The sequence below is a fragment of the Schistocerca gregaria genome, chromosome 6 (genome assembly GCF_023897955.1).
Source record: "Schistocerca gregaria isolate iqSchGreg1 chromosome 6, iqSchGreg1.2, whole genome shotgun sequence".
In the NCBI taxonomy this organism is placed as follows: domain Eukaryota; kingdom Metazoa; phylum Arthropoda; class Insecta; order Orthoptera; family Acrididae; genus Schistocerca; species Schistocerca gregaria.
In genome coordinates, this window is record NC_064925.1 from 308294998 (window position 1) to 308320352 (window position 25355).

General features: G+C 44.0%; 1 protein-coding gene across 2 annotated transcripts in view; it reads right to left on the reverse strand.

The window, feature by feature from the left end:
- The window catches only part of LOC126277936 (protein phosphatase 1 regulatory subunit 14C), an 866863-nt gene that overhangs the window by 457779 nt on the left and 383729 nt on the right, over positions 1–25355 (reverse strand). For both annotated transcript variants that reach the window (XM_049977519.1, XM_049977518.1), the window contains exon 2: positions 22477–22752. In XM_049977519.1, coding sequence (XP_049833476.1) covers positions 22477–22752 — 276 coding nt within the window. The remainder of the gene's footprint in view (positions 1–22476; positions 22753–25355) is intronic.

The following is a 25355-nucleotide window of genomic DNA, read 5'->3' on the forward strand; positions in this document are numbered from 1 at the left end:
TTGTAATGTCTGTCACTTACGTTGGGTGCGGTCACACAAACCTATGTGACTACCAGGCGCCATGTCTACTTCATCGGCTGATCAGTTCGCATGAACGTTAGTATTTCAACCTCGTAACGTTTCCCCAAAAATTACAATATCTGGTCTGTTTCCTTCTGTTAAACGGCAAAGAAAAAGCCCCCATTTTCTCATACACTTCTTCCTATTTCTATTTCTCAATCAGTCTCACCACTTTCTTTTCCTTCGTCCTCATTATATTTTTTTCTCCATCCCTTCTCCCTTGTCTCCGAGCGTCTATTCAGGGAATGTACAAAAATATGAATACACGGCGAAAAACGCATGCTTGAACATAAGTTTAGATACTAGCAAAACCTGCAGGTTGCGCTGTTGAACTTGATCATGAACGACATCTGTTCAACGAACTCAGTACGTTGCAGTTAGTTGTCAGTCACACATAGAACGGTATTGTGTGTAATTGTGAGAACTTTGTATTGGAGCTAGGTGAATTCGAATGTGTCAGTTGTTGCTGGTGGTATGGCGGGTGCTTTCGTAAACAAGGTAGCTGAAGTGTTTAGTGTTTCAAGAGACGCCGTATCGATTTACACAGCATACTGGGAAAGCGAAATACATCATCCGGTAAGTCACAACGCGGACGAAAGCGTATGTCGGGTGATCCTGACAGGCCGTCCCGGAAAAGGACTGCTAAGAGGCCGGCCGCGGTGGCCGAGCGGTTCTAGGCTCTCCAGTCCGGAACTGCACGACTGCTGCGGACGCAGGTTCGAATCCTGCCTCGGTCATGGATGTTAGGTTTACGTAGCTCCAAGTTCTAGGGGACTGATGACCTCCGATGTTAAGTCCCATAGTGCTCAGAGCCATATGAACCATTTTTTGACTGTTAAGAAATATAAGAAGGCGACAGCTGCAAAAGACACTGCAGAACTAAATGTCAACGCTGGAACAACGCGAAGCGAGCTGCATCAGCGGGAAATAGCAGGTAGAGCTGGAATTCCAAAACCACTTATTAGTGACGCAAAAGCCCATAAACGTGTGTCGATGCTATAAATCCTGGACTACGGAGAAATAGAAGAAAATAATTTGGTCGGTTAATTTGTTTCACACTATTTCTAACTTCTGGCCGTATTTACATCCGAAGAGTGAAAAGTCGGCTGGAGGACGGTGATCATTTGGGTAGCCATAACATGGTATTCTATGGACCCCTTGGGTACTCTGCAAGGTTGCATTACTGCAAAGGATTAAGTCACCGTTTTAGCTGCATGGGTCCATCCCATGGTTCAATGTTTGTTCGCAGTGATGATGATGTGATCCAAGACGACGTAAATTCGGCCAGAACCCGGAAACAGTGTGATGTAAGACTCATCCCGCTGGATGACTTTCTTCCATTACTGCATAGTCCAAGTTTCATAGCTTCGGCACCACGTTTTGCTGTTACAGGCATTTGCATTAGTGATGAGCGGGTTAAAATTCCAGCTTGCCTTGCATCTCCCTGCTTCTGGAACTCCCTTCGTGTGGTTTTTGTGCTGACACGTTTCTGCGGTGAATTTTTTCGTCACTACCAATCAACACACGCTGGTCGTTGTTATGACTTACTGGACAGACGTTTTTCTCCGTTTTTTCAGCATGCTGTAAAAACCTTCAAAAAATTTTAAACAAAGTGAAGCAAAGCAAGCGCTGTATCATGTATAAGATACAGAGGCGAGCGAGTGCGCGGGACTTACCCTAGTTCACTGCTAGTAGCGTCACGTCATCGTAACGCGCCTGCATATAGTATTGCACCACATTTAACATGAAAGTAAAAATTAAGATTTGTGTGTAAAACTTTGTTAAAGTATAGTTCTATGTAATAATGTTTCAGGTAACAAATCTTAATGTTATAAAATTAGTAGTTTACGTAAAATTCACGTTTTGAAAGAAAAATAGGAGGCGCTAAATAATGACGCTAGGAAGCCAAAATTTGGTGAGAAGGTGCAGTAAGAAGTCATTAATGAGTGGTGCTGGTTTCCAAAACCATAAAACTAAAATTGACTCCAGAATCCGCGTTTTTCGGAAAAATCAGAGGCGCGAAATAATAGAGCTACAATATTGAAAATTGGTAGGATGCTTCAGTTCACCCTAATAATAATAATGGAAATACCACAATCAGTTACCTCTTCTAGTTTTTTAGTAATTTAGTAAAAACTACTTTTGTGAGTAAAATGTACATAAGCATTATAGATTAAGTACTTTAAATTTTAATGATAAAACAAATTCTTTAAGACCAATGATCAGATAGGACAATTAACAAAGCTACACCAAGTTTTAGTCTTGTAGCATAATTAACAGCTGATACAAGTCTTGATAAAGCTATGGTTCAGAGGTAACAATCTACCGTTAGTTCCATTGTAAAAATTCTAGAGAGTAAAGTTTTAATTTTAGCGGGCTGAGATTTTCTACGTGCTTCTGTACTGCTCAGATGTATGTATACAAAAATTGAGAAGTTTGTAAAGCTATTATTAAATGTGATATTTAAGATTATGTGCCTGAGATAGCGATCATTTGGGGGCTGCAGGCATCTGCATAGGAACGGAAAGAACAGATGCTCTCTTGGCGGTACGCGCCGGAGCTATATAAAAAGAGCGGCAGAGGCAGTAGGAAGCTCACTCCGCATTAGACCAACGCCTAGTCCACGCGAGCTTAACGTCCGATCGCGCCTCGCCTCGGGTGACGTCATAGCGGGCTGTGACATGCGCGTACTTAGCAATGTAAACGGACATTGAAAATCGCGAGGACTGTACACCGTCCTGGATCGTTTAGACTTCGGTAACAAACTGTTATTGTGCCGTCCGTGTGAAGTATAATTCCGCGTGGCAAGTGGTGACTAACTCCACTTTTAAGGCGAGCATTAATCTTTTTTTTTAACATTATTGCGAACTATTAATAGAGCACCGTTAGTTAGAGTAATGAACTATTCGGGAGGAACTTGCTGTAGAAGTCGCCTCTGAACTATTAAACGATTGGCTGAATTAACAATATTTAATGTCTTTAGCATTTTCAGAAGTTTCGAGTAATTTGTGTGAGCCTTTAAGATAATAAAATCTTGTTTGGAACTTTAAATTTTATTGAAGCAGCCCTAATCCCGTGAAGAACTATGGATATTTTTCGTTTAGCTGGGCTGTACAGGAATGTGGCCGTGCAGACTGGGAACTAAGGTCAGTAAGTTTCCCTTCGCTTTCTGACTGGCCACCAAATTAGTTGCCAGGCTCGCGTGATTTAAGGTGGCAATGTTCAACTTTCATTCAACATTAAACAACGACTTCTTCGCCGTCCCACATATGTTGCATCGGCAATAGTCTGTTACGTGAAATGAACATTCAAACAACTCATTCGACAACTTCTTCGCCGCCCCACAAAAGCACATAAACTGTCTCGTTACACATCATTTGGATAAAAGAATAGTTCAAATAAGCTACAAAACATGTATGTATATATCTAATCACCTAACTAAACGGTGCTCCTGTAAAAAACTCCTTAATTCCTCTGTTTGGTAATCAAAGTGCGTTATAGCTGCTCCCTTCACGTCTTCTTTTACTGCACCGATACATTTCACTATTCCGATTTTAGCTTTACTGCGACTTTCTACTTACTCTGGTTGGTTCCACTCTTTAATACTTCGTCGGGGTAACATTTTGCCCTGTGATTTATAAAATTCGAATAAATATTCTTATATTTTTGAGATTCTTTATTTGTTCTCAGTCTGTATGGTCCTCTTAAGTATATTATGAATTTAAAACTTCCCTGATTACTTTTCGTTGTCTCTTTTGGATTTCATCTGTATCTCATTCCCAGTTAAAAATTATAGTTTCATTCCCATAAATTCACGCTAGTACTATGACGGCGTTTTAGTGTCTCAATTTTGCGTATTTTGATAAGCATCTTTTTGTAATAGTTATCTACTGTAGATTCGTAGTCTGTTTCAGTTTTATGGCAACGAATTTCTTACATAATATTTTCCTGAACAGTGTCACTAATGGCTTCTCTTACACTACTGCCCATTAAAATTGCTACACCACGAAGATGACGTGCTACAGACGCGAAATTTAACCGACAGGAAGAAGATGCTGTGATATGCAAATGATTAGCTTTTCAGAGCATTTACACAAGGTTGGCGCCGGTGGTGACACACGTGCTGACGTGAGGAAAGTTGCCAACCGATTTGTCATACACAAACAGCAGTTGACCGGCGTTGCCTGGTGAAACGTTGTTGTGATGCCTCGTATAAGGAGGAGAAGTGCGTACCATCACGTTTCCGACTTTTATCAAAGTTGGTCGAGATCCAATGACAGTTAGCAGAAAATGGAATGAGTGGGTTCAGGAGGGTAATACGGAACGCTGTGCTGGATCCCAACGGCCTCGTATCACTAGCAGCCGAGATGACAGGCATCGTATCCGCATGGCTGTAACAGATCGTGCAGCCACGTCCCGATCCCTGAGTCAACAGATGGGGATGTTTGCAAGACAACAACCATCTGCACGAACAGTTCGACGACGTTTGCAGCAGCATGGACTGTCAGTTCGGAGACCATGGCTGCGGTTACCCCGGACGCTGCTATACAGACAGGAGCTCCTGCGATGGTGTACACAACGACGAACCTGGGAGCGCGAATGGCAAAACGTCATTTTTTCGGATGAATCCAGGTTCTGTTTACAGCATCAAGATGGTCGCATCCGTGTTTGGCGACATCGCGGTGAACGCACTTTGGAAGCGTGTATTCGTTATCGCAACACTGGCGTATCACCCGGGGTGATGGTATGGGGTGCCATTGGTTACACGTCTCAGTCACCTCTTGTTCGCATTTACGACACTTTGAATAGTGGACGTTACATATCAAATGTGTTACGACTAGTGGCTCTACCCTTCATTCGATCCCTGCGAAACCCTACATTTCAGTAGGATAATACACGACCGCAAGTTGCAGGTCCTGTGCGGGCCTTTCTGGATACAGAAAATTTTCGACTGCTGCCCTGGTCAGCACATTCTCAGATCTCACACCAATTGAAAACGTTTGGTCAATGGTGGCCGAGCAACTGGCTCGTCACAATACGCCAGTCACTAATCGTGATGAACTGTGGTATCGTGTTGAATCTGCATGGGCAGCTGTACCTGTACACGCCATTCAAGCCCTGTTTGACTAAATACCCAGGCGTATCAAGGCCGTTATTACGGCCAGAGGTGGTTGTTCTGGGTACTGATTTCTCAGGAACTATGCACCCAAATTGCGTGAAAATGTAATCACATGTCAGTTGTTGTATAATGTATTTGTCCAATGGATACCCGTTTATCATCTGCATTTCTTCTTGGTGTAGCAATTTTAATGGACGGCAGTGTAAATATTTCAACTATGGATTCCCTCCACTTTCCTGCATTTCCTTTTTAGAATTATGGATTTCATGTTGCTCCAGACATGTATATTTTGAGCACGATATTTGGAGATGAACTCTTTATTTTTAAAAACTCTTTATTTTTGTGCTGTTTGAATGTTTTGACATAGAATCGTCAGATCGTTGGCAAAAGCTAAGGAGCTTATCCTGATACCCCTAATCTGATTGGTTTATAACAGTGATTTTTATTTACCCTCATTTATTTACATTCCTTTCTTCTTTAGTTCTTCCATACAGGAATCGACGTTGTGTTGTAGGTTTTCTTAATTGGAGGTTATTATCACGTGGTCGTCTGCAAAAACCACGCTGGTCACTTGAACGGGTTTAATTTGGTTATTTCCAATGATCAGTTCTTCATTATCCAACAAAAGTACATTATAAAATGCATGGGTTTAGCCCGCAGCCTTGCTGGACTCCTCGGCTCATAATGACTTCAGTAGATCTCGGATTTCCTATTCTCATGTAGCACCTGCAGTCTGCATACAAGTTCCTGGCGGATCCAGCGCAATTCACGTCAGTAATTTACGAGTAAGGACGCTTAAAGGGTTTTGTCAAACCAAAACAAAAAGAACTTCCTAGAAGAGAGAGGTGAGTTAGCGGCTGTACGGCGGGCAGTGCTAGACGGGACCTAAATTAGGGGGAAATCGGGGAAAATGGAGCGTGACAGAGATAAGAGAAAACGAGGGGGAAGTCTGGCGATGCGATGCATTTACCTGCGCACACGTGAAGGAAAAACGTGTGGGGGAAAATGCTGTCACGGAATGCCTCTTTGTGATGTCACAAGGAGGAGAGAGTACGGTAGTTGTAACAAAGAGTCAGAACAAGATAGTATGTGATAACAAGATTAGTGGTGAACATCTTCAGCACGTCATATCGCGTATGTACTTGAGGTTTAAATTTGTTGGATGGGTCTTCCTCCGCAGTCTAATGCCCACCAGCCTATTGTTGGAGGCCCTTGTACCACTAACTCTCAGCATCCATACAGCGTTCGGACGTCCCGCAGTCCTCCTTTTACTTCAGCTAATTTTTCCTCGAACTAAGCTATGTCCGTACTGCGATACTGTCAACGCGCTTGACATCCACGAAAGCGTTTTAGGCGTTCTTCAGCAGCACAGGTCACCCAATTTGGTTGAGGATAAGCATACCCACCCGACTGGCTCCCCTTCTGGCGATCGGTGTGGGCTATTTATTGAAACTGATGTCAAATTTGTATGGTACCGTATTTTCAATGGGAAGCAACTAAGCCGGTCTCGCACTCACGAGATTCACCTCGTAGACAGCCCGTTGTGTGCCACCTGTGATGTTTTGGGCACGGACAAGCATCGCCTGGTGTGCAGAGCAGCGAGAGGTGTCTGGTTCTTGGTGCAACAGATACTGGCCGTAATTACCCCTGCGACTCCTCATCAACTACTGACCTGCTCTTCCTTCAGGACGCGGGATACTTCCCACAAGCGAAAACGAACTGTGTGAAGTGGGTTTGTGGACACGCAGTTCACTACTTGTTTGCAGATAGCGAGAAAAATATCCCTGATTTCGGCACTACCTTAATAAACGTCATTGTGCAGCTGTCCGCAATCCCAAATACAGACAATTTTTCTACAATTTCTCTTGTAGTGCCTTTATTAACTCACCCCAGAGTTGGAGTATTACTGCAGTGGGAAGTTGAGCCTTTTCCATTCTGAGAACCGGTAATTCTCTGTTTATCGAAATGTTTTTCTCCGCAAAACTATGCGCCTACAGTCTTACCGAATCTGGAAGAAAAAAGGTGGTCAACGCGATAGGCTGTCACTCTGTGGACCCTGGTTCGATTTCCGGTACGGCCAGAAATACTTCATTGATGGGAGGACTACACAGGGGTCCACTCATCTTAGTGGTGTCAATTGAGGAGCTGCTGGACTGAGTAGTAGCGGCTCGAAGGTCGGAACGTTGACAGCGGCCGGGAGTGCGATGTGCTAACCCCGTGCCCCTCCATACCGCTTCCGATGACACCAAGGGCTGACGACAACATGGTCGGTATACAACCGCGTGTTCTTCACGGCCTGTCGTGGGGTTTCCTCTTCATTTTCCTTTATATGTTGGATGCGTTGTGCGAAAGTCCATCTGTAAAGGAAGTCGCACGCAAGACGCCAGTACGATCAAGTCTAGAACACTGTTCCAATGTTTGCTTTCCTTATCCAGTAACGTGACAACAGACATCGAAAGAATTCAGAGACGCGTTGCTAGGATGGTAAAGGGTCGATATAGAGCAAAAGGAGGTGTAACAGAACCACTGTAAGAAAGGCCATGTAGTTCTTTCCGAAATCCTCTTGGCTTGTGGGAAGCTGGATGGACACATGGACATTATTGAACACGTTGGAAACGCTGTATCTGTGGTATGTCTGTGGAACATTCTCACACCCGTAGACTAGTTTCACACCGCTCAGTACAAGCGCACGTCAAACTCGGCACACCGTTCGAGCAGCGGTGGCCGACCGAACATCATAAAGGGAGGAAAAACAGGAACATGTTCCACCTGCTGTCATCTGGGACCACTGGAAACTGTCTGTCTGCAGCACGTCTAAGATTACCCATGTTTCTGGCTACACCACCACTAACACCACGATACCGCCACGCATAGCTACTCTGGCGTCATGAAAGAGCTGTCTGGAGAGTGAAACGGCGTTCTACTGTCTTCAGTGATGACAGCAGGTTCTGTCTGTATACGAGCGATGGACGTACAATGTCTTGGGTAGACCTGTTGAGCTGCCTATTCCAGAGTTCAATGGCCCATGGCATACACGCCCCGTCCCATCCCGGCAGAAGCCTGTGTGTGTGTGTGGGGGGGGGGGGGGGGGAGAAGTGATCATGTACAACTCGCAATCGCATTTGGCGTTTCTGAAGGGTAAAGTAGCCAGTGCTCACTACATTGCATAGGCTGTCATCCACGTGCAACTGCCAATTCTTCGACAGGAAGATGATTGAGCTGTTTCAGCAGGGAATGAATACGCGTCAACATACGGCTGCAGCGACGCAACGTGCTATTCGTGGAGTACAACTGCGCTGGTCAGCGAGATTACCAATCTCTCGCCAAATGAACACATATGGGACTTGGCTAAACGGGATCTCCAGAGCATGCAAGTACCATTGCCGAATTGGAATATAAGGCGCAAGACACTTGAGACAATCGTTCGGACGCTGCCATTCGGCACCTTTATGATCGTCTGAATGCGACAATAAACACCTGCGTTGCTGCCAAGAGGTATGCGCTGTGTATTAATGCCACTGTTCGGACGCTCTTTACTGTGCTCCATTTGGTCTGAATTTGTTAGCATACGCTCCTGCTTCTACAAAGACAGTACACACATTTGAGTACCTGGTGGACGACTCTGCCAGCAGTTTTGTGCAGCCCGCAAGCATGCGGCAGATAGGACAGATTTGCGTGACATTGTTGCGATGACAGACGACTCGCCCAACGACTCAACGTGCTTTTGTTCACTGCGACGTATCCGTAGCCATTCTGCAATGCGAATGGCTGCGATGCTCTTGTTTTCCGCGAAAAGACAACCAATGAAAGCTCTCTGCCTGGAGAGTATCTCAATTACAGACGCCATTTTGAAGTCTACATATAGCGCCGCCACCTATCGGAACTTCATGAAACTGTAAGGGCTGAAGCAGGAATATTGCACGATGTCCGACAACGAATTTCGCATTTTTTCAACCGAAACAGCCCGAAGAAAAAATTGTGTTGCATTAGTTACTGAACGCCCCTCGTACAATGATGAACTACCTGTCACCTCACTTGTCAATAAAATGACTTTGTCCTTGAGGGTTTACATTTTTTGCCAGCGATGTAGTTAGACGATTAATCAAATGACTGACTTAACTTGCCGATCGCATATTAGCGTTGTAACACCCTTTCATATCCCATTAACAAACAACGAGCAGGTAAGGGGCTGTCGTTGGCAGAGGGTTGTTACAGTTAGAAGGGAGTTGTGGAGGGGCAACCTGGAAGTGGCAAGGCTCTTACAGTGATTGCCGACACTTGCACCTAACAGAGTGGCCCGGCTGGCGCTGACAGTGACAAACGGCACCTGCAGAGCGCGGAACATCGACCAGGGTGTCTGTGCATGGAGTTCCAACTTCTCTAGTAGCCTGTCAATAGTAATGCCGGCTGAATTTAGCATTCGATCCTAGTTACGTAATCATAACGGAGAATTAACGGCCCACACTGAGCTTCAGGTCAGTTCGTCACACTGCACACAAATTTCGTAACAATTCACGCACCGCAGCTGGCGCAGGTTCCGAAAACCGCAGTACGCCCCTTTTCATTATAAAAGGTGCGGTAACATAACTTCCTGTTTTTAAAACGCAATGACTCTCATTTCATTGATCAGAATTCTTTTTATTTTTTAATATTTTAGGTACATACCTAAAGTTTTGTTTTACACAGTTTTGAAAAGCCTACGAGGCACGTCACGCCGCCCCCCCCCCCCCCCCTCCCATTGGCCATACACTGAAGAAGCCGATTTCTGGCGTTTCTCGTGACTCTTGCCAGCATAGCAGCGGGTATGCTGGCAATTTATGTCCGGATTTTGGCCTTCAGGTCATGTAGAGTGCTTGGACTCTTCACATAGACGTGGGATTAAAAAGAAGTAAAATAATATAAAAAAGAATAAAAAAAGAGTCGCAAGGAGTGAAATAGGGGATAGCGGGCTGGCCACTACAAATTGCTTTTTACTGAAATGAAGCTCTGAGGGAAGTGTTCCCTCAGAACAGCCACTGATGCCCTTGAAGTGTGAGCCGTTTCTATGTCCTTTTGGAACCAAATGTCCCCTACGTCCAGTTCATCAAGTCATGGAAAAGAAAAAAAAATCCTCCAACATGTTCATATACCGATCTGAATTCACTGTCACTGTGTCCCAATTTGCTAAAAAAAAAATTAAAAAAATATTATCAACAATAACACCCGGGGAAATTGCGTATCACATTTTGTCTTTAGGTGACTACAGAGCCCACTGCTGTAATTCTCGGGGATTAGTGCAGGCCCAGTACAGCAAGTACTGTTTGTTGACGCATTCAGTCACGTGGAAACGGGCTTCATCACTGAAAGAAACAATTGCGTCCTTAGCAACGTTTACGAGGAATGCCTCACATGCATTCCCCCGAGAGCTGAAGTTGCATCTGTAGAGTTCCTGCGCAACCGCCTACTTGTGCGGATGGTAATGAAGGCCACCGTGAAGAATTTGCCTCGCTGGACGATCGGAAAGTCCAATGGCAGACGCAGCCTGTGTGCAGAGCGCCGTGGGGATTACAAATTGAAGCTCTCGCTGCCTCGATGTTCTCACGTGATCTGATGGGCCAAGGGGCTCCAGTTCTTTGTCTTGTCGTACTCGCGGTTTGTCTGAATCTAGTGGCCCATGTAACAATTGATTTCCAGTACGGAACATGGTCTAACGGTGCTTCATTGAAGCGATTTAGGAAGGCCGCTGGAGCACGATCACAGAGAACATGCTTCGACGGCAAACCCACGCTCCTCAGTGTTTCAACGTGTGACGGTAACTGCCGTGGAAGAGAACAGCACTTAAGTGCTTCGCCTATCCGATGCGACCATTCCTGTCCCGCTACGAACGCTACAGTCTGAATCGCCCATGTCAATCAAGGACGTTACGTTGCCACACCACCCTGGAGGGCGCAACCTACCTGATATTTTCAGAACTGTGTAAAACGTAATTTTACCTCCTATGCACATCACTAAAAAAATAAGAACAATTACGAGTCATAAAATTGATTTTACTACGTTTTGAAATCAAAGTTACGTTGCCGCACCACGCACCATACGTGAGGCTTTTTTAGTTTTCACAAAAACAATGATAGAATATTTTTTGTATAAATAACTTACGTTTTATTTCTCAAAACACTCGTTTTGGAAATTTATTTACTTCTGCAAACGTTCGAACTAATTCTGGATGTTGACATTTCGAAGAAATCAAAACTTTTTTGAGGTTAAGCCGAAGTGCCTCGCGGCGGCATCACTGTATAGAAAAGCCTCTGTTTACTTGTCGCGTCAAATCTGTGTACGATTTCGAACTGTCGATGAAATCCTCCATCGATCTCACGTCGTGGCTAGTGTTGCGGTGATAATTTATAGCCCATACACGGCTTGTGATTCGTCGGCTTCAGTCGCATTACAGTGGCCGAGATTGTGTATGTTGAATCCTGCTTTGACGCCAAATATGTAGTGTCTAGGAAGCCTGCCTTCTGGGACTGTAAGACAACATTCAAACAAATTGTATTAATGAGTTTTATCAAGACATGAATAATAACAATACTTAACTTTGACAGTAACACCGAAGTGTCGCAAACAATGGACGAAATGCAAATAAGAAATTCTTCAGTATATACAGGGTGTACATAAAATCCAGGAACACTTTCAATTACTTATTGCACAAGAACTAAACATTGTACAAATGTCATACATATTGCGTTTTGATTTTTTTTTCAGACATTCGATATGCGAATGACATGGCAGACGTCAATGCGGTAATCGAATTCTTGAAATACCCGTCGCAGCATGGCATCGTCGACTCTGGCAGTCGCTTCCCGTATTCTTTCCCGGAACTCTCCTAAATCACGTGGTAGAGGTGCTACATACACCAGATCTTTAATGTGTGCCCACAGAAAAAAAGCCACATGGAGTGAGATCTAGTGATCGGGGAGGCCACTTCGAACTACAACACACAGAAAGCTCGCTCCGCACCTGAACTCCCTGTGTGTGCGACTAGCGCTGACTGTCGGCAAATTACCAGGGTCTCTCTTCAAAATCACAACGGTATGTATGATATCTGTACAATGTTTGGTTCTTGTGCAATAAATAATTGAAAGTGTTCCCGTACTTCATGTACACCCTGTACAATTCCTAAGTCGCTGGTCTTTAAGTTCCTAATCTTGATGCTGCTATAGGAGTGGACCGCGACCAATCGGCGCGGTGCTTACACCCACTCCGCTTAGAAATCGCTGCCGTCGCGTTGTCATCATGGAAAGGGGTCGGTCAGCGTGCAATTGGTTGACGTCGTCGTAACAGCTCTCTCGTTTCTGACTGGCGTTCTGGCACTTAACTATACGCCGAACAGTGTCCGTAACTGCACACGCGACGCCAACTCTACTTAGGTATATGAAGAATCAGGCGCATATCTGTGTTTTCTCCGCGTAGAAACTTCGCTACCGCGCACTACCAATATGCAGACCACACGGCAATCCAATTTCTATAGTTATGGTACGTGGAGTTCAGAATTCAAACACCAATATCCCAAACAGTTAGATGCAACTCTCAAAAACTGTCGATGAAATGGACTTTAAAATTTTGAAGTTTTCTGAAAGTCTTTAACAAGCTAATTTTTCGAAGCACTGTATAGCTCTGTGGTAGAGTGCTCGTCTGCGAAGTAAGCGGTTCTGTGTTCGATTCTCGGCCGACGAAATTTTTAAACAAAGGTACATGTTCTATGAGCATTAGAATGAAGCGTAAAACGCGTAAAGATGCAAGAAAGCGGTAGCGTTCGAGACTTGGTGTGGGTGGTTAGAGCCTCATTTCGGTCTTTACTTTTCTCGTTTTTTCTCGTTCATATTAATTTAAATACAAAATTCGTCAAATATGCTAATTAACACATACCGGATTGTCGTTTTTGTGGGAATAATGTACATATTATTTATAATTACATATGACTCACAAAAATACAGTTTTCATTACAAAGGAATTCTTAATTGCCGATCTTTAATAAGTGATTATTGGTGACGTTTGTTTCAATTAAAGAAAATCTTCACGGATCTTGTTTCATCTTTATGTACTTTACTCTCCACGGCATTGCACGTAGATTGTCCGTTTGTGTTAAAAAAAATTAGCATGGTCCAAACTCGAACCCTGTCCATCTCTTAGCAGCAAGTACTGGATGACAGCCCTATACTGGCTGCCGAGAAATAGATCTTACTTCAGGGTATTAACACCTTTCTCAAATACTTCATAATCGATTTTCTCGAGAATTTGTTAGAGTTGCATCGAACTACATTGTGTGACTGATATCTGAATTCTGAACTTCACAGACCATAAATAAAAAAAAACTACAACAATCCGATTGTTGTTTGGTCTCCTTATAAGATTATATAGCCGCTGTCCCAGTTACATTTGCTGTAACGCACTATAATTTCTACAACAACAATTATTTTATTTAATTTTTTTATTTGATCCCATTATGTCGAAGCGCCCGCCAAGATTTATTTACATCAAATATCATTATATGTGCTGCTTCCATTCTGCGGTGCCACATATAGCAAAATATATAGTGTCCTAGGGAGAAGAGGCATAAAGACTATTTTCCAACCACCTAAAAGGTTAAAGGACGGCCTCGGTCACCGGCTCCCTGGAATTAATAAGATTACTTGTGAGCGCGAAAGCAACTGCGTCGATCAATGTACCTGCACCGTTACCGACTGCTGGGTAAACTACCAAACGCACATTAAAAATCGAGTACTTGAGGAATCAGCTGTTGGTGATCCCATTTTCCACGTAAATAGTTTGTGATGGAGGCCTACGAGGTGAGCTATGTTTGATCAGTAATTCCCCCTCCCCGAAATTCTTTAAAGTATCGAAGCATCATGTAAAAAACAGCGTCAAAACTCTGATTACTTTACAAATAGTTAATGTGTTAAATATTTGAGGTTATGCACGTAGACCCTTACATTGAAGATACAAAAACCTAATTACGTAGATTTTATTAGTTTGAGATTACTCACCCATAGACTAATAAAAGAAGCAAACCCAAACTGGTAAACCAAAAAAGTAGTAACCCTTTACTTCTTAATATAAGATCTTTCGGCAAATAGTGCTTTGTGTCAAATTTGTGGCCCGTTTTGCACAAAACTAATTTTTCTTGCATCTCAATACTCATGACATCATATCTTGTGAACTATCTGTCGTACAATGATATAATTTTGCAAGTATATTTAGTGGTGTTCAAATGGCTCTGAGTCCCATGGACTCAACATCTGTGGTCACCAGTCCCCTAGAACTTAGAACTACTTAAACCTAACTAACCTAAGGACATCACATACATCCATGCCCGAGGCAAGATTCGAACCTGCGGCCGTAGCAGTCGCACGGTTCCGGACTGCGTGCCTAGAACCGCGAGACCACCGCGGCCGGCATTTAGTGGTGTGCAGGGTACGCAAGCTAGGGCTACTTGTGGGTTCTATGCAAACACGCAACGCCTTCAAATACCAGGCGCGAAATTTTCAAATTCTCACGCCTGTACTCGGAAACTTTGAATCCTACAGAAAAAATGATCAAATCCTTTTTGCAGGAAATTTAATTTAATTACATTTTGTACTGGGATACGATTGTGCTGGAGGCCATAATCTTCGACTCACTCAAGAAAAAATCAGCTTAAGATAATTTTTGTATGTTTTTCTTGAATAATTCGAAACTACGGCCTCTAGCGAAAGCTTATAGCAATATAAAATTTAAATACATTCTATTTCCTACAAAAGCTCTTGCTCATAATTTCTGTAGGATTTATAGTTTGCGTGTAGTGACTGTGAGAATATGAAAAGCTTCGGTGTGGTATTTGAAGGTGTAAAACCCACCGGTAGGAGCAGCTGACTTAACCTGTTTGTGGACGCTATCTGCAAAATGTGTTGCAAATACGGTTAGTAGTAAAGAAATAATACGACAAAACGTAATTCTGATGCTGAAATTCCAGCGTATGAACAGAGACAATGTAGGTTGCGATAAAGATGTATCTTTTCATTATTTTTTTTTGGAGGGGGGGTGGGGTGTTCAACGAGTAAGAGACTCGAGAACGTTTGAAATTGTGTGTAAAGTTTGTTAGAGTTCGCGAAGTGGGCTGCAAAGTTCTCTGCAATTTATTGCATAATTTGGTAATATTGTCTGGGTAATTTTTGTGTCATGAATTACGTTACCTGGAGACGGATACACTGCTTCTAGCCTGAATACTTGATTTACTGCGTACAAAGTTTATCAATTATGCCTTTAATGACTAGAATAAGACAGCAATTTTAATTTTTAAATTCGAATATGAAACAGTGAAAATCAATTTTTGTTGCCCCTGGTCGCTGTTAGATAGGCAACCTGCAACCGAAACAGGACATTGTTTTAGTCGTTTAGTAATATAGATATTGGAGAACGCAACAAAAAATTCCCGACGACAGCCCGGAACTGAAACATAGCAAAGTCTTGTAGTGATGGAGGCGAACGGAATTACAAGTGGTCGCTGCGTGAGCGTCACACCACTACTTCGGTCGTAGCTGTCAGTCCTATAGTAATTTTGAGGATCGTTACCCATAGGAAGTAAACACGAGACACTGGCTGCAGTAATTGCGCTAATATCCGAAACAACAAATAGTTTAATTAATAGCATGTTTTTGTTTCTGTGCCACACAACTACGACACGCGCGTGGCCATATCAGCTTTAGGACGGCAATTAATTTTTCACCAGAACAGGATATGCCCCTCAGACAGCTGTTCTGTTCGCGGTGACCGTTCGTAATTAGCGAGGGACTTTTCTTTTCGGCCGGTGGCGAAAGTCGTGGAGAATTAGGCGCCGGCCGGAGCCGGGTGTCGACGTTTGAGCCTCTGGCGACCTCTGCAGCCGGCTGCCGGCCTTTGTTCGGCGGGCGCAATTAGCGGCACAATGGCCGACCTCAGCCCTCAGCCTGGCGCCTGCTTCCAAAGGCGCCGGGCAAGGTGGACGCGCAGCCCAGGCGCCAGGAAGCTACATCACTCACCGCAGGACGGCGGCCTACGTCTATCACTAACTCACAACATATCTGCGTCAAGTAACAACCAGTCGCAAATAATGGTTATTGCATATCCAGATCTCGTTCACTGTGTGCCGATATTCAGTGCTAAAGAACATACACTACTGGCCATAAATTTGCTACACCAAGAAGAAACGCAGATGATAAATGGGTATTCATTGGACAAATACATTAAACTAGAACTGACATGCGATTTCATTTTCACGCAATTTGTGTGCATAGATCCTGAAAAAACAGTACCCAAAACAACTGCCTCTGGCCGTAATAACGGCCTTGGTACGCCTGGTACGCCTGGCGTGTACAGGTACAGCTGCCCATGCAGCTTCAACACGATACCACAGTTCATCGAGACTAGTGACTGGCGTATAGTGACGAGCCATTTGCTCGGCCAACATTGACCAGACATTTTCAATTGGTGAGAGATCTGGAGAATAAGTTGGCCAGTGCAGCAGTAGAACAGTTTCTGTATCCAGAAAGGCCCGTACAGGACCTGCAACATGCGGTCGTGCATTATCCTGCTGAAATGTAGGGTTTCGCAGGGATCGAATGAAGGGTAGAGTCACGGGTCGTAACACATCTGAAATGTAACGTCCACTATTCAAGTGCACCCCATAGGATCACGCCGGGTGATACGCCAGTATGGCGATAACGAATACACGCTTCCAAAGTGCGTTCACCGCGATGTCGCCAAACATGGATGCGACCATCATGATGCTGTAAACAGAACCTGGATTCATCCGAAAAAATGACGTTTTGCCATTCGTGCTCCCAGGTTCTTCGTTGAGTACACCATCGCAGGTGCTCCTGTCTGTGATGCAGTGTCAAGCGTAACTGCAGCCATGGTCTCCGAGCTGATAGTCCATACTGCTGCAAATGCCGTCGAACTGTTCGTGCAGATGGTTGTTGTCTTGCAAACGTCCCCATCTGTTGACTCAGGGATCGAGACGTGGCTGCACGATCCGTTACAGCCTTGCGGATAAGATGCCTGTCATCTCGACTGCTAGGAATACGTATTACCCTCCTGAACCCACCGATTTCATATTCTGCTAACAGTCATTGGATCTCGACCAACGCGAGCAGCAATGTCGCGATACGATAAATCGCAATCGCGATAGGCTACAATCCGACCTTTATCAAAGTCGGAAACGTGATGATACGCATTTCTTCTCCTTACACGAGGCATCACAACGACGTTTCACCAGGCAACGTCGGTCAACTGATGTTTGTGTATGACAAATCGGTTGGAAACTTTCCGCGTGTCAGCACGTTGTAGGTGTCGCCACCGGCGCCAGCCTTGTGTGAACGCTTTGAAAAGCTAATCATTTGCAAATCACAGCATTTTATTCCTGTTGGTTAAATTTCGCGTCTGTAGCACGTCATCTTCGTGGCGTAGCAATTTTAATGGCCAGTAGCGTATAAAGAATCAGTCACAATAAGGTAACACGCATGTGTTGTTAAGTGTACAGTTGCGTAATCTTTAAATGTGAATCAATCATAAATTACGGTGAAATTTGTGATACGGTGGCGTCAGCTTTTAGAAAACAAGTCAAGTTGGCATTTTCTACTACGGATAATTACAAAAAAGTAATGCTGTAAAATCCTTTCAAGAGAGCAGAGGTGTAGAGAACTGAATGTCCCCACTGCAAAGCTAGCTTTGGCAACCAGGTGTCACGAACATGTCGTAACAATGTGACAAATATCTAACTTCGCTTCCCACCTGCTTGAGAGTGGTTAAAGTGCACCGATTTTGTCCATTTCTTCGTCCATGCGAGAGGGGAAGACGTATGGACCTGTTGGAGGAGTATAAAATCTTTTGCCATCAGGCGTCGTCTCGTAGGGTAGACACTGCTTAAGAAGCTGATGACCACGTGACGCTCCCAAACTTCGGAACTATTTGAAAATCATTGACATTCGGCTCCTATGGGTCGATCCCAACAGACGCACAGATCTGACAATAGCGCCCTACTGAAGATTTAAAGTCATTCTAAAACGCATAGTAGTACAAAGTTTCTGGAGACAAATATAATGCGTTTCCCACGTTACTACATGACGTAGTTGAAAGTTTGTTTTAACATCGAATTGTGTGAATTATTTTTTTATCTGAAACTTACGAGAGATGACATTTTAAAGTAGAAAGATTTCTGGTTCTTTTAACATTCCGCTGCTGGTACGATAACTTGTAACACAACTCTCGTCTGTTCCAATTCCTTCAACTGAGTTCAGTAAGTACCACGGTTTTAACAATAATAATAATAATAATAAAATAATGAACGTAGTTATTATGAACGAGATGGTTCGTGCTTCTTAAACGACGATGATCTGTGAAGAGTGCACCAATAACCGATGTCACTGGTTATTTCACACAGCTACTATCATGCAAAACTGTAAGGCATTGTTAACTGTCTTTGATTACAACCACACTAGTTGTAATAACTACATGGGTTTTTAAAAAAGTGTACAATAATAATTAAAATTATAAAACACACTAATTGTCAAATTTCATACTTGTTAATAGATCACCCATGTAAAGAGTGCTCTATTGAGTGCTATGACACACACTGAGGCCAGCTGTGTTGTCTTTGGCATAAGCGGTCCACTTGGAACTATATGCATATGTAAGAGGTTCTGATGTTTTAAATTACAATTTGTGGTATGCGTTTTATGACTGACTCACAATTAAAGGTTTCGCCACTGTACATTTAATAACACATGCATATTACCTTATTGTGACAGGTTCTTTGTGTTTCGGCGTATCGACAAGCGCCGGCAAGAGAAGCGAGGGCTGTGAGACGACGTCAGCCAGTAGTCCGCTGACTCGGATCGCACCACGACAGAAGAGGCCTCTCGCCGAAGAGAGCACTGGCGACAGCCACACAGTAACCGAAATATGCATATGCCATAGAGATGCGATCGATTGCTGCACCGTTTAATACTTGAAATAAATACAGTCGCTGTGCACAACTGCTTCCCAAGGGAATAAAACCAGATATGTGGGTGGGGTCACTTTTATTTTCGTTAAGCCTAACAAAACTGGAAAGCTGCGAAAGTCACATCAATACATCATCAGAAACTAAACGCAATGCCTTGTTGATGTAGCCATCATTATCTGTCCCTTGCCATCTTAATCGCTTGATTGTAGTTCCTGCAGTTCGTTCCACTGATAGCACACTGTAAATATTGATGTTCTGGCCATGTCATTTTTCTTTCATTCTAAGGTATCAAGGAGGAGTGTGAAAGGAAGTTACGAGACTGGATTCGTGATTTCCTGTCAGAACGGTTACAGTACTTAGTAATCGACATTCCCCTACAAACTTTTATACGTCCTTTGCTGTTCCTTTCAACATAAACGTTTTAGAAGTCAATCTGAGCAGCCCTCTTAGATTGTTTGCAGATGACGCTGTCATTTACCGTCTCGTAAAGTCATCGTAAGATAAAAACCAATTGAAAAATAACTTAGACAAGATATCTGTCGTTCAAAAAGTAGCCATTCACCATGTATAATGGGAAGTGTGAGGTGACCCACATGAGTACTGAAGGGAATCCGTTAAATTTCGGTTACACGATAAATCACACAAATCTGAAGGCTGTAAATTCAACTAAATACCTAAAACTATCACATAGGAAACGTGACAGACTTTGTTCTATTGGCAGATCACTTAGAACATGCATAAGATCTACTGAAGAGACTGTCTACACTGCGATTGCCGTCCTCTTCTGTATTGTAGCGAAATAGGGGGGAGAGAGTCACTGACATGATACACGAGTTGAGCTGGCAGTTATTAAAACAAATTGATTTTTCGTTATGGTGACCACTTTTCTAGATATTTGAAACTCGAACATTCTCCACCGAATGGGAAAATATTTTGCTGAAGCCCCTCTACATAAGGTGAAGTGATAATTGTAATAAAATAACAGAAACGTCAAGAGTTCACACTGGAAGTTTTAAGTGTTCCGTTTTTCCCACGCCCTGTTCAAGAGTGGAACGGCACACCAGAAGACTCAGAAAAAAGTCAGTGTAACCGTAGACGAAACGTTGGTTTCTCCAGTACGGTTTTTTTACATTATGACGCGATGTCATACTCAGGAAACTTTTATGTCAACTGACTGGTTTCGGAAGCCTACGCAATTACAGCATGTATTCGATAAAAAAAAAGAAGGAAGTGCTTCATTTCTACCATCTCTATCGCTATATTCCGCGCACAATGAATCCCACAAACATTTGTATTCTTCAAACTTCTCCAGAAACAGTGTCATCGAAGTTTTGTTCGCCTCTCACACTGCCATGTTGGCCATATTTGAATAACGTTTAATCCGGCGCAGTGGCAGAAGGCTAACTTTTGAAGGGCGGTTGGCACAACAGTGTTACACACGGGACAATTACTGGAGTGAAGTGGTGTTGAGGGTAGGGTAAAGTGTAGGTACGGATGTCGGTTGCTTATACCCAACCCACCACAAGACGAGGAAAGTTGATCGGCCGGTTGGCCAAAGCGCCTACACACTACCAATTTGTCATCAGGTGGTTGCGTGTGTAGGATAAGACTGTTGATATTTTTTAAAATATCGGGAATCTCATACCTCGATATTTAAAAAAAACAGCTCAATGTATCGTAAAAATGTGTCGCTATATCGACAAAAAAAAATATCGACGTACCAGCCTATAAAAATACGGGCTGCACATTGTAAATATACTACCGGTTTTAGAGCTGTATAATGAAGTACTGATCTATTGTTAGATATTCTGCTCATGAACAAGCTAGCAACGTACTTATCCCCCTTAGAGCAATAATCGAAAGGAAAACAAATGTACGTTAACGCTTGGTGATAGGCACTTTGCTAACGATCGTAATTGCGTGCAAGTGACACAATAAAAGGTGGTCGTTCGGTTTCATCACAGCATTTGTCCGGAACACTGCATGTTGATTTCTCAGATTTTTTATTTCTGTAAACGCCTGCGACCTAACAGGTGTAGTGTCAAAATTGCGTGGTGAAGTTAACTGCTGCAGTTTCTGTTACTAGGGCCGAGCGCCGATTAAGTCAGTATTTCCTTTCACATTTCTACGCCCCCGCAAAGACCAATCTTGTCATTTGGATTTTTGTTCATCATTGTCAGCAACTGTTGTTGAAGAATGGCGATGTGAAGAAATAGCACACTAGTTGCGTTAAAAATTGTTTTTTAACGCTCCTGGTGTGTTATTTCTTCACATCCGTTCCATTCACACCGCCACCTCCAAGTGCAATCGGACTACTTTGTGCCACCTACACTTGGTTCACACAGTCAAAGAGAAAGGCTGGACGTGATGGAAGCTCAAGAAGTACTAGGACTCTTTCACACTATGAAACTAAAATTATGTTCTATAACAATTTCAAAAAGGACAGTTCTAAATATTTATCCAATATTGCGAAAAAAATATGATATAAAATAACAATATCGGGATTCGACACTGTCATTTAGATATCGATATATCGTATATAGGGATAGGAAGTATCAGTTTCGTTTATCAATACTTTTAAAAAATCGATACATTGACATTTTACAGACAGAAATATTGTAGCACAGTTTAGCTCAGGGCTTCCCAACCTTTTCAGCTGGTGGACCCATTCTTCAGTCGAAAATCCATGGCGGACCCCTAGTCAGTCAAGAGCACAATAGCTTTAAATTTCAGAGCGAAGCCCATGGGAACTGAAAGCTTCTTAGTGCAAGTTCCATGTTCCTAATGCTGCCCCCCCCCCCCCCCCCCCCCCCCCGAAGTATCAATAGTCTTTGGTTTAGAGATAAATGAAAACAACTTGAAGGTCAAAAATTGACTTATGAAATAGGTAGTGCACTGACAAAACAAGTTTAACATTTAATGATGCTAGGGGGCACATACGTGCCAGCGAGCGCTGTGAGTGGTCGACAAAGCTCGCTCCGCGCATGAGTAAAAGGTTTCAGCGCATCTACCGCCGTGAGCCGGCGCTTAAACGACTCCCGAAACAGTCGAACAGAGAAGCCGCATTCTCCGGCACTAAACTGTGTAAACCCCTCTAAGGGGTCCGCGGACCACACGTTGGGAGGCCCTGGTTTAGCTGACTGCTTGACGTTGGCGCGAGAAACAGCCGCGCCACGCCCGTTTGAACAGTCGGGAATGTTTTTTCATCCGCTCGTTCCCGATGGTGTTACAACAGGCAGTATGGGCGAGTTATGAGGCAATAAGAAGCGCCCAGTGGGGAAGTGAAGTGGTGGCTGGTACTCACCGCTGGCTCGTAGAGCTTCTGCAGCTCGTCGTACAGCCACATCTCGACGGCGAGGCGCTTGCGGATGAGGCTCATCTGGTGCGTGCCGTACTTGGCGGTGAGGAACTTCTCGCGGCGCTCCTTGACCTCGCCCTTCTCGGGGAAGTGCACGTGCAGGCCCGACTTGGCCGGGCTGCGCTCTCCGCGCACGTCTGCCATGATGCCGTTCGGTGAGCTGCCGTTGGCCGCCGAGTACGCCGCGGACACTCCGCACTCCATCTGGAAGGCCGGCTGCTTCTGCAACACGCCGCCACACGCCCACTCACTTCACACGCTCCACAGACAGCGTCCTTACTTTACCAACTATAGTCCTAATCCCAAACGATCGAGGCCGAGAAAAAGACGAGGATTGCATTGTTGCCGGTTCAAAGCGACAGCTGCGGTACGCGGTTACAAGTGATTCGCGCTTGATGTTACCGAGTACCCTCCAAATTATGTCTCTCACTTGCTTGTGTGTGTTGAGTTTGTCGCGTACCGCCATCAACCGAGACAACTAGCAACAAACGACGTAAAAATTCACTAAATGACTCACTACGATCACGTTCAGTGCTCGCACTGGGTACGAAATTCACAGCCAAGCGCTCAGAACACTACTGAACGCTGACTGGCTGTCGGAGAACGGTGTAGATACAGATGCGCAGAACTAGCCTACACTCGACCGCCACCGTTTGTGACTCCAACAGTAGCACACAATCGAGTGGTGAGAAACGAACAAAGCTAGCGGTAGGTCGCCGATTGGGCCTGATGAGATACACAGACGATTCGACACACAGGGCTACCACGAATTATTCGTTCGTTTTCGGAGTTCTATATTTTACAACATACTACATGTGCGAATAGAACTGATGCATCACTAGAATCGTAAACTCCCCAAGTTTGCATTGTGCCCTTCAGTTGCATTACGAGTCCAGTAGGTTGACAAAAATGCGACAAAGCAAGAAAAGAGTTTTTCTGTGTTCCAAATTACGAGTTGATTATAACAGTGAAGCGTGCAGTGAGAAACAATTATGGAAAAGAACCACCTTGTAGACTGAACATTGTGCTACGATATCGACGATGTAGGGACTCTGGTCTTCAGTTCTGCACCACTATGTTGGAAGCACTTGACGATGAACATTTCACCTCCAAGTTGTTGGTCAAATGGCTCTGAGCACTATGGGACTTTACTTCTGAGGTCAGCAGTCCCCTAGAACTTAGAACTAGTTAAACCTAACTAACCCAAGGACATCACACACATCCATGTCCAAGGCAGGATTCGAATCTGGGACCGTAGCGGTCCCATGGTTCCAGACTGCAGCGCCTAGAACCGCTCGGCCACTCCGGCCGGCTCCAAGTTATTTTTCAACAACGAAGCAACCTTACACTTATCTTGCAAGGCTAATCCCCGCAACGTGAAAGTGTGGGGAACAAAACCCTCATGATATTGTGGCGCATGAAAGACATCAGCAGAAAATTTATGGTTTTGTGTGATGTCCCAGACTTAGTAGCGGGGGACTTTTTCTTCTGTGAGAAGTCTGTCGCTCGTACCTCGATATGATACAGTTGTGGTTATTTCCACAACTGACAGCTGATTCCGGGAATATCATCTTCCAAAAAGACGGGAGACTTCCTCATTGGAGCACCGATGTTCGTTGTTACCTGAACAATGAACTTCCCAATCTCTGGATGGGACATAGTGGTGAGAATGATGGCCTCCCCCCCCCCCCCCCCCCAGGTCAGTTAGCCTGATGTAATGCCTTCTATCCTTTTACTTTGGGGGTACCGTGTTTACGTAGCCCCCCTCCCCCCTCCTTCCCCCCTGCCAGGAACATAGGAACAGCTGACAGAAGACATCAATACTGCTGTGGTGACCCTTGACAGGAAGTTCGTACATAAGGTATGGAACGAACATTTGAGTACCGCTTGGACGTGTGTCGTATGATCAGAGGGGGCACCTACATAACGTCTGTACAATGCAAACAGCAAAGTTGGCGAGTTTACGGTCTATTCATAGTTTATACACCACTCATATCTGAACATGTAATACTTTGGAAAATACAGAGCTTTGTAAACGAATGAATCATTTACTGTAGCCTGCGCATAGGCCGTCATGAATTTTCGATCAGGCATGTTTTCTTTGAGTGAAAAGTTCTCGGTTAATGGAGCGCGAAATTCGGATGAAATCTCCAGCTTTCGATGTCTGCCTGTATCATCGACGTCAGGAGCTTAGTCTGAATGTTGTGACTGGTGATGTTCCTGCTTTTAGGCCCACAGGATGGCATCTAATTCGCTGATCACAACACAGAAACGAAGTGGCACCCTCTACGTCGACAGATTGTAACTGCGATCTCGCTTGCAGTCCTAGCACTCGCCTCAGGCGGTAAACTACGGTGAGTCTGCCTCTGCGCTCCTTCTTTATCAGGTGCACACTTTCATGAATTGCTAAGTGCATAGCCGGTGTCTCTATTCAAGTAAAATCACATGGTCTGACATTCACTACGCCTCGAATCAATAGGGCCCGCGTCTCAGTTGGAGGTCTTGTGTTTTCCTGAACTTTATGGTGAATTTTACAACAATTTATGCACGAATCCAGGTGTTCCAGAATAGAAAAATGCATTTTATTGTACATGTAAGGTCACATTAACATCTTCCTAGTAACATGTATTTTGGTCAACTTTTCTAACAACAGGTCACATTTTTGCAAAAAATGCACATATTTGTCGTATCTGTAAGGACAAAAGAATAAATACCGCAAAATTTTACTCTCTTGAATGTTTCAGGTGATATTGTCACAAATAAACACAATTATTACAAAGCTTCGTCTAGCAGGACTGCAGCAGGCAACCAGCGTAACGCAATGG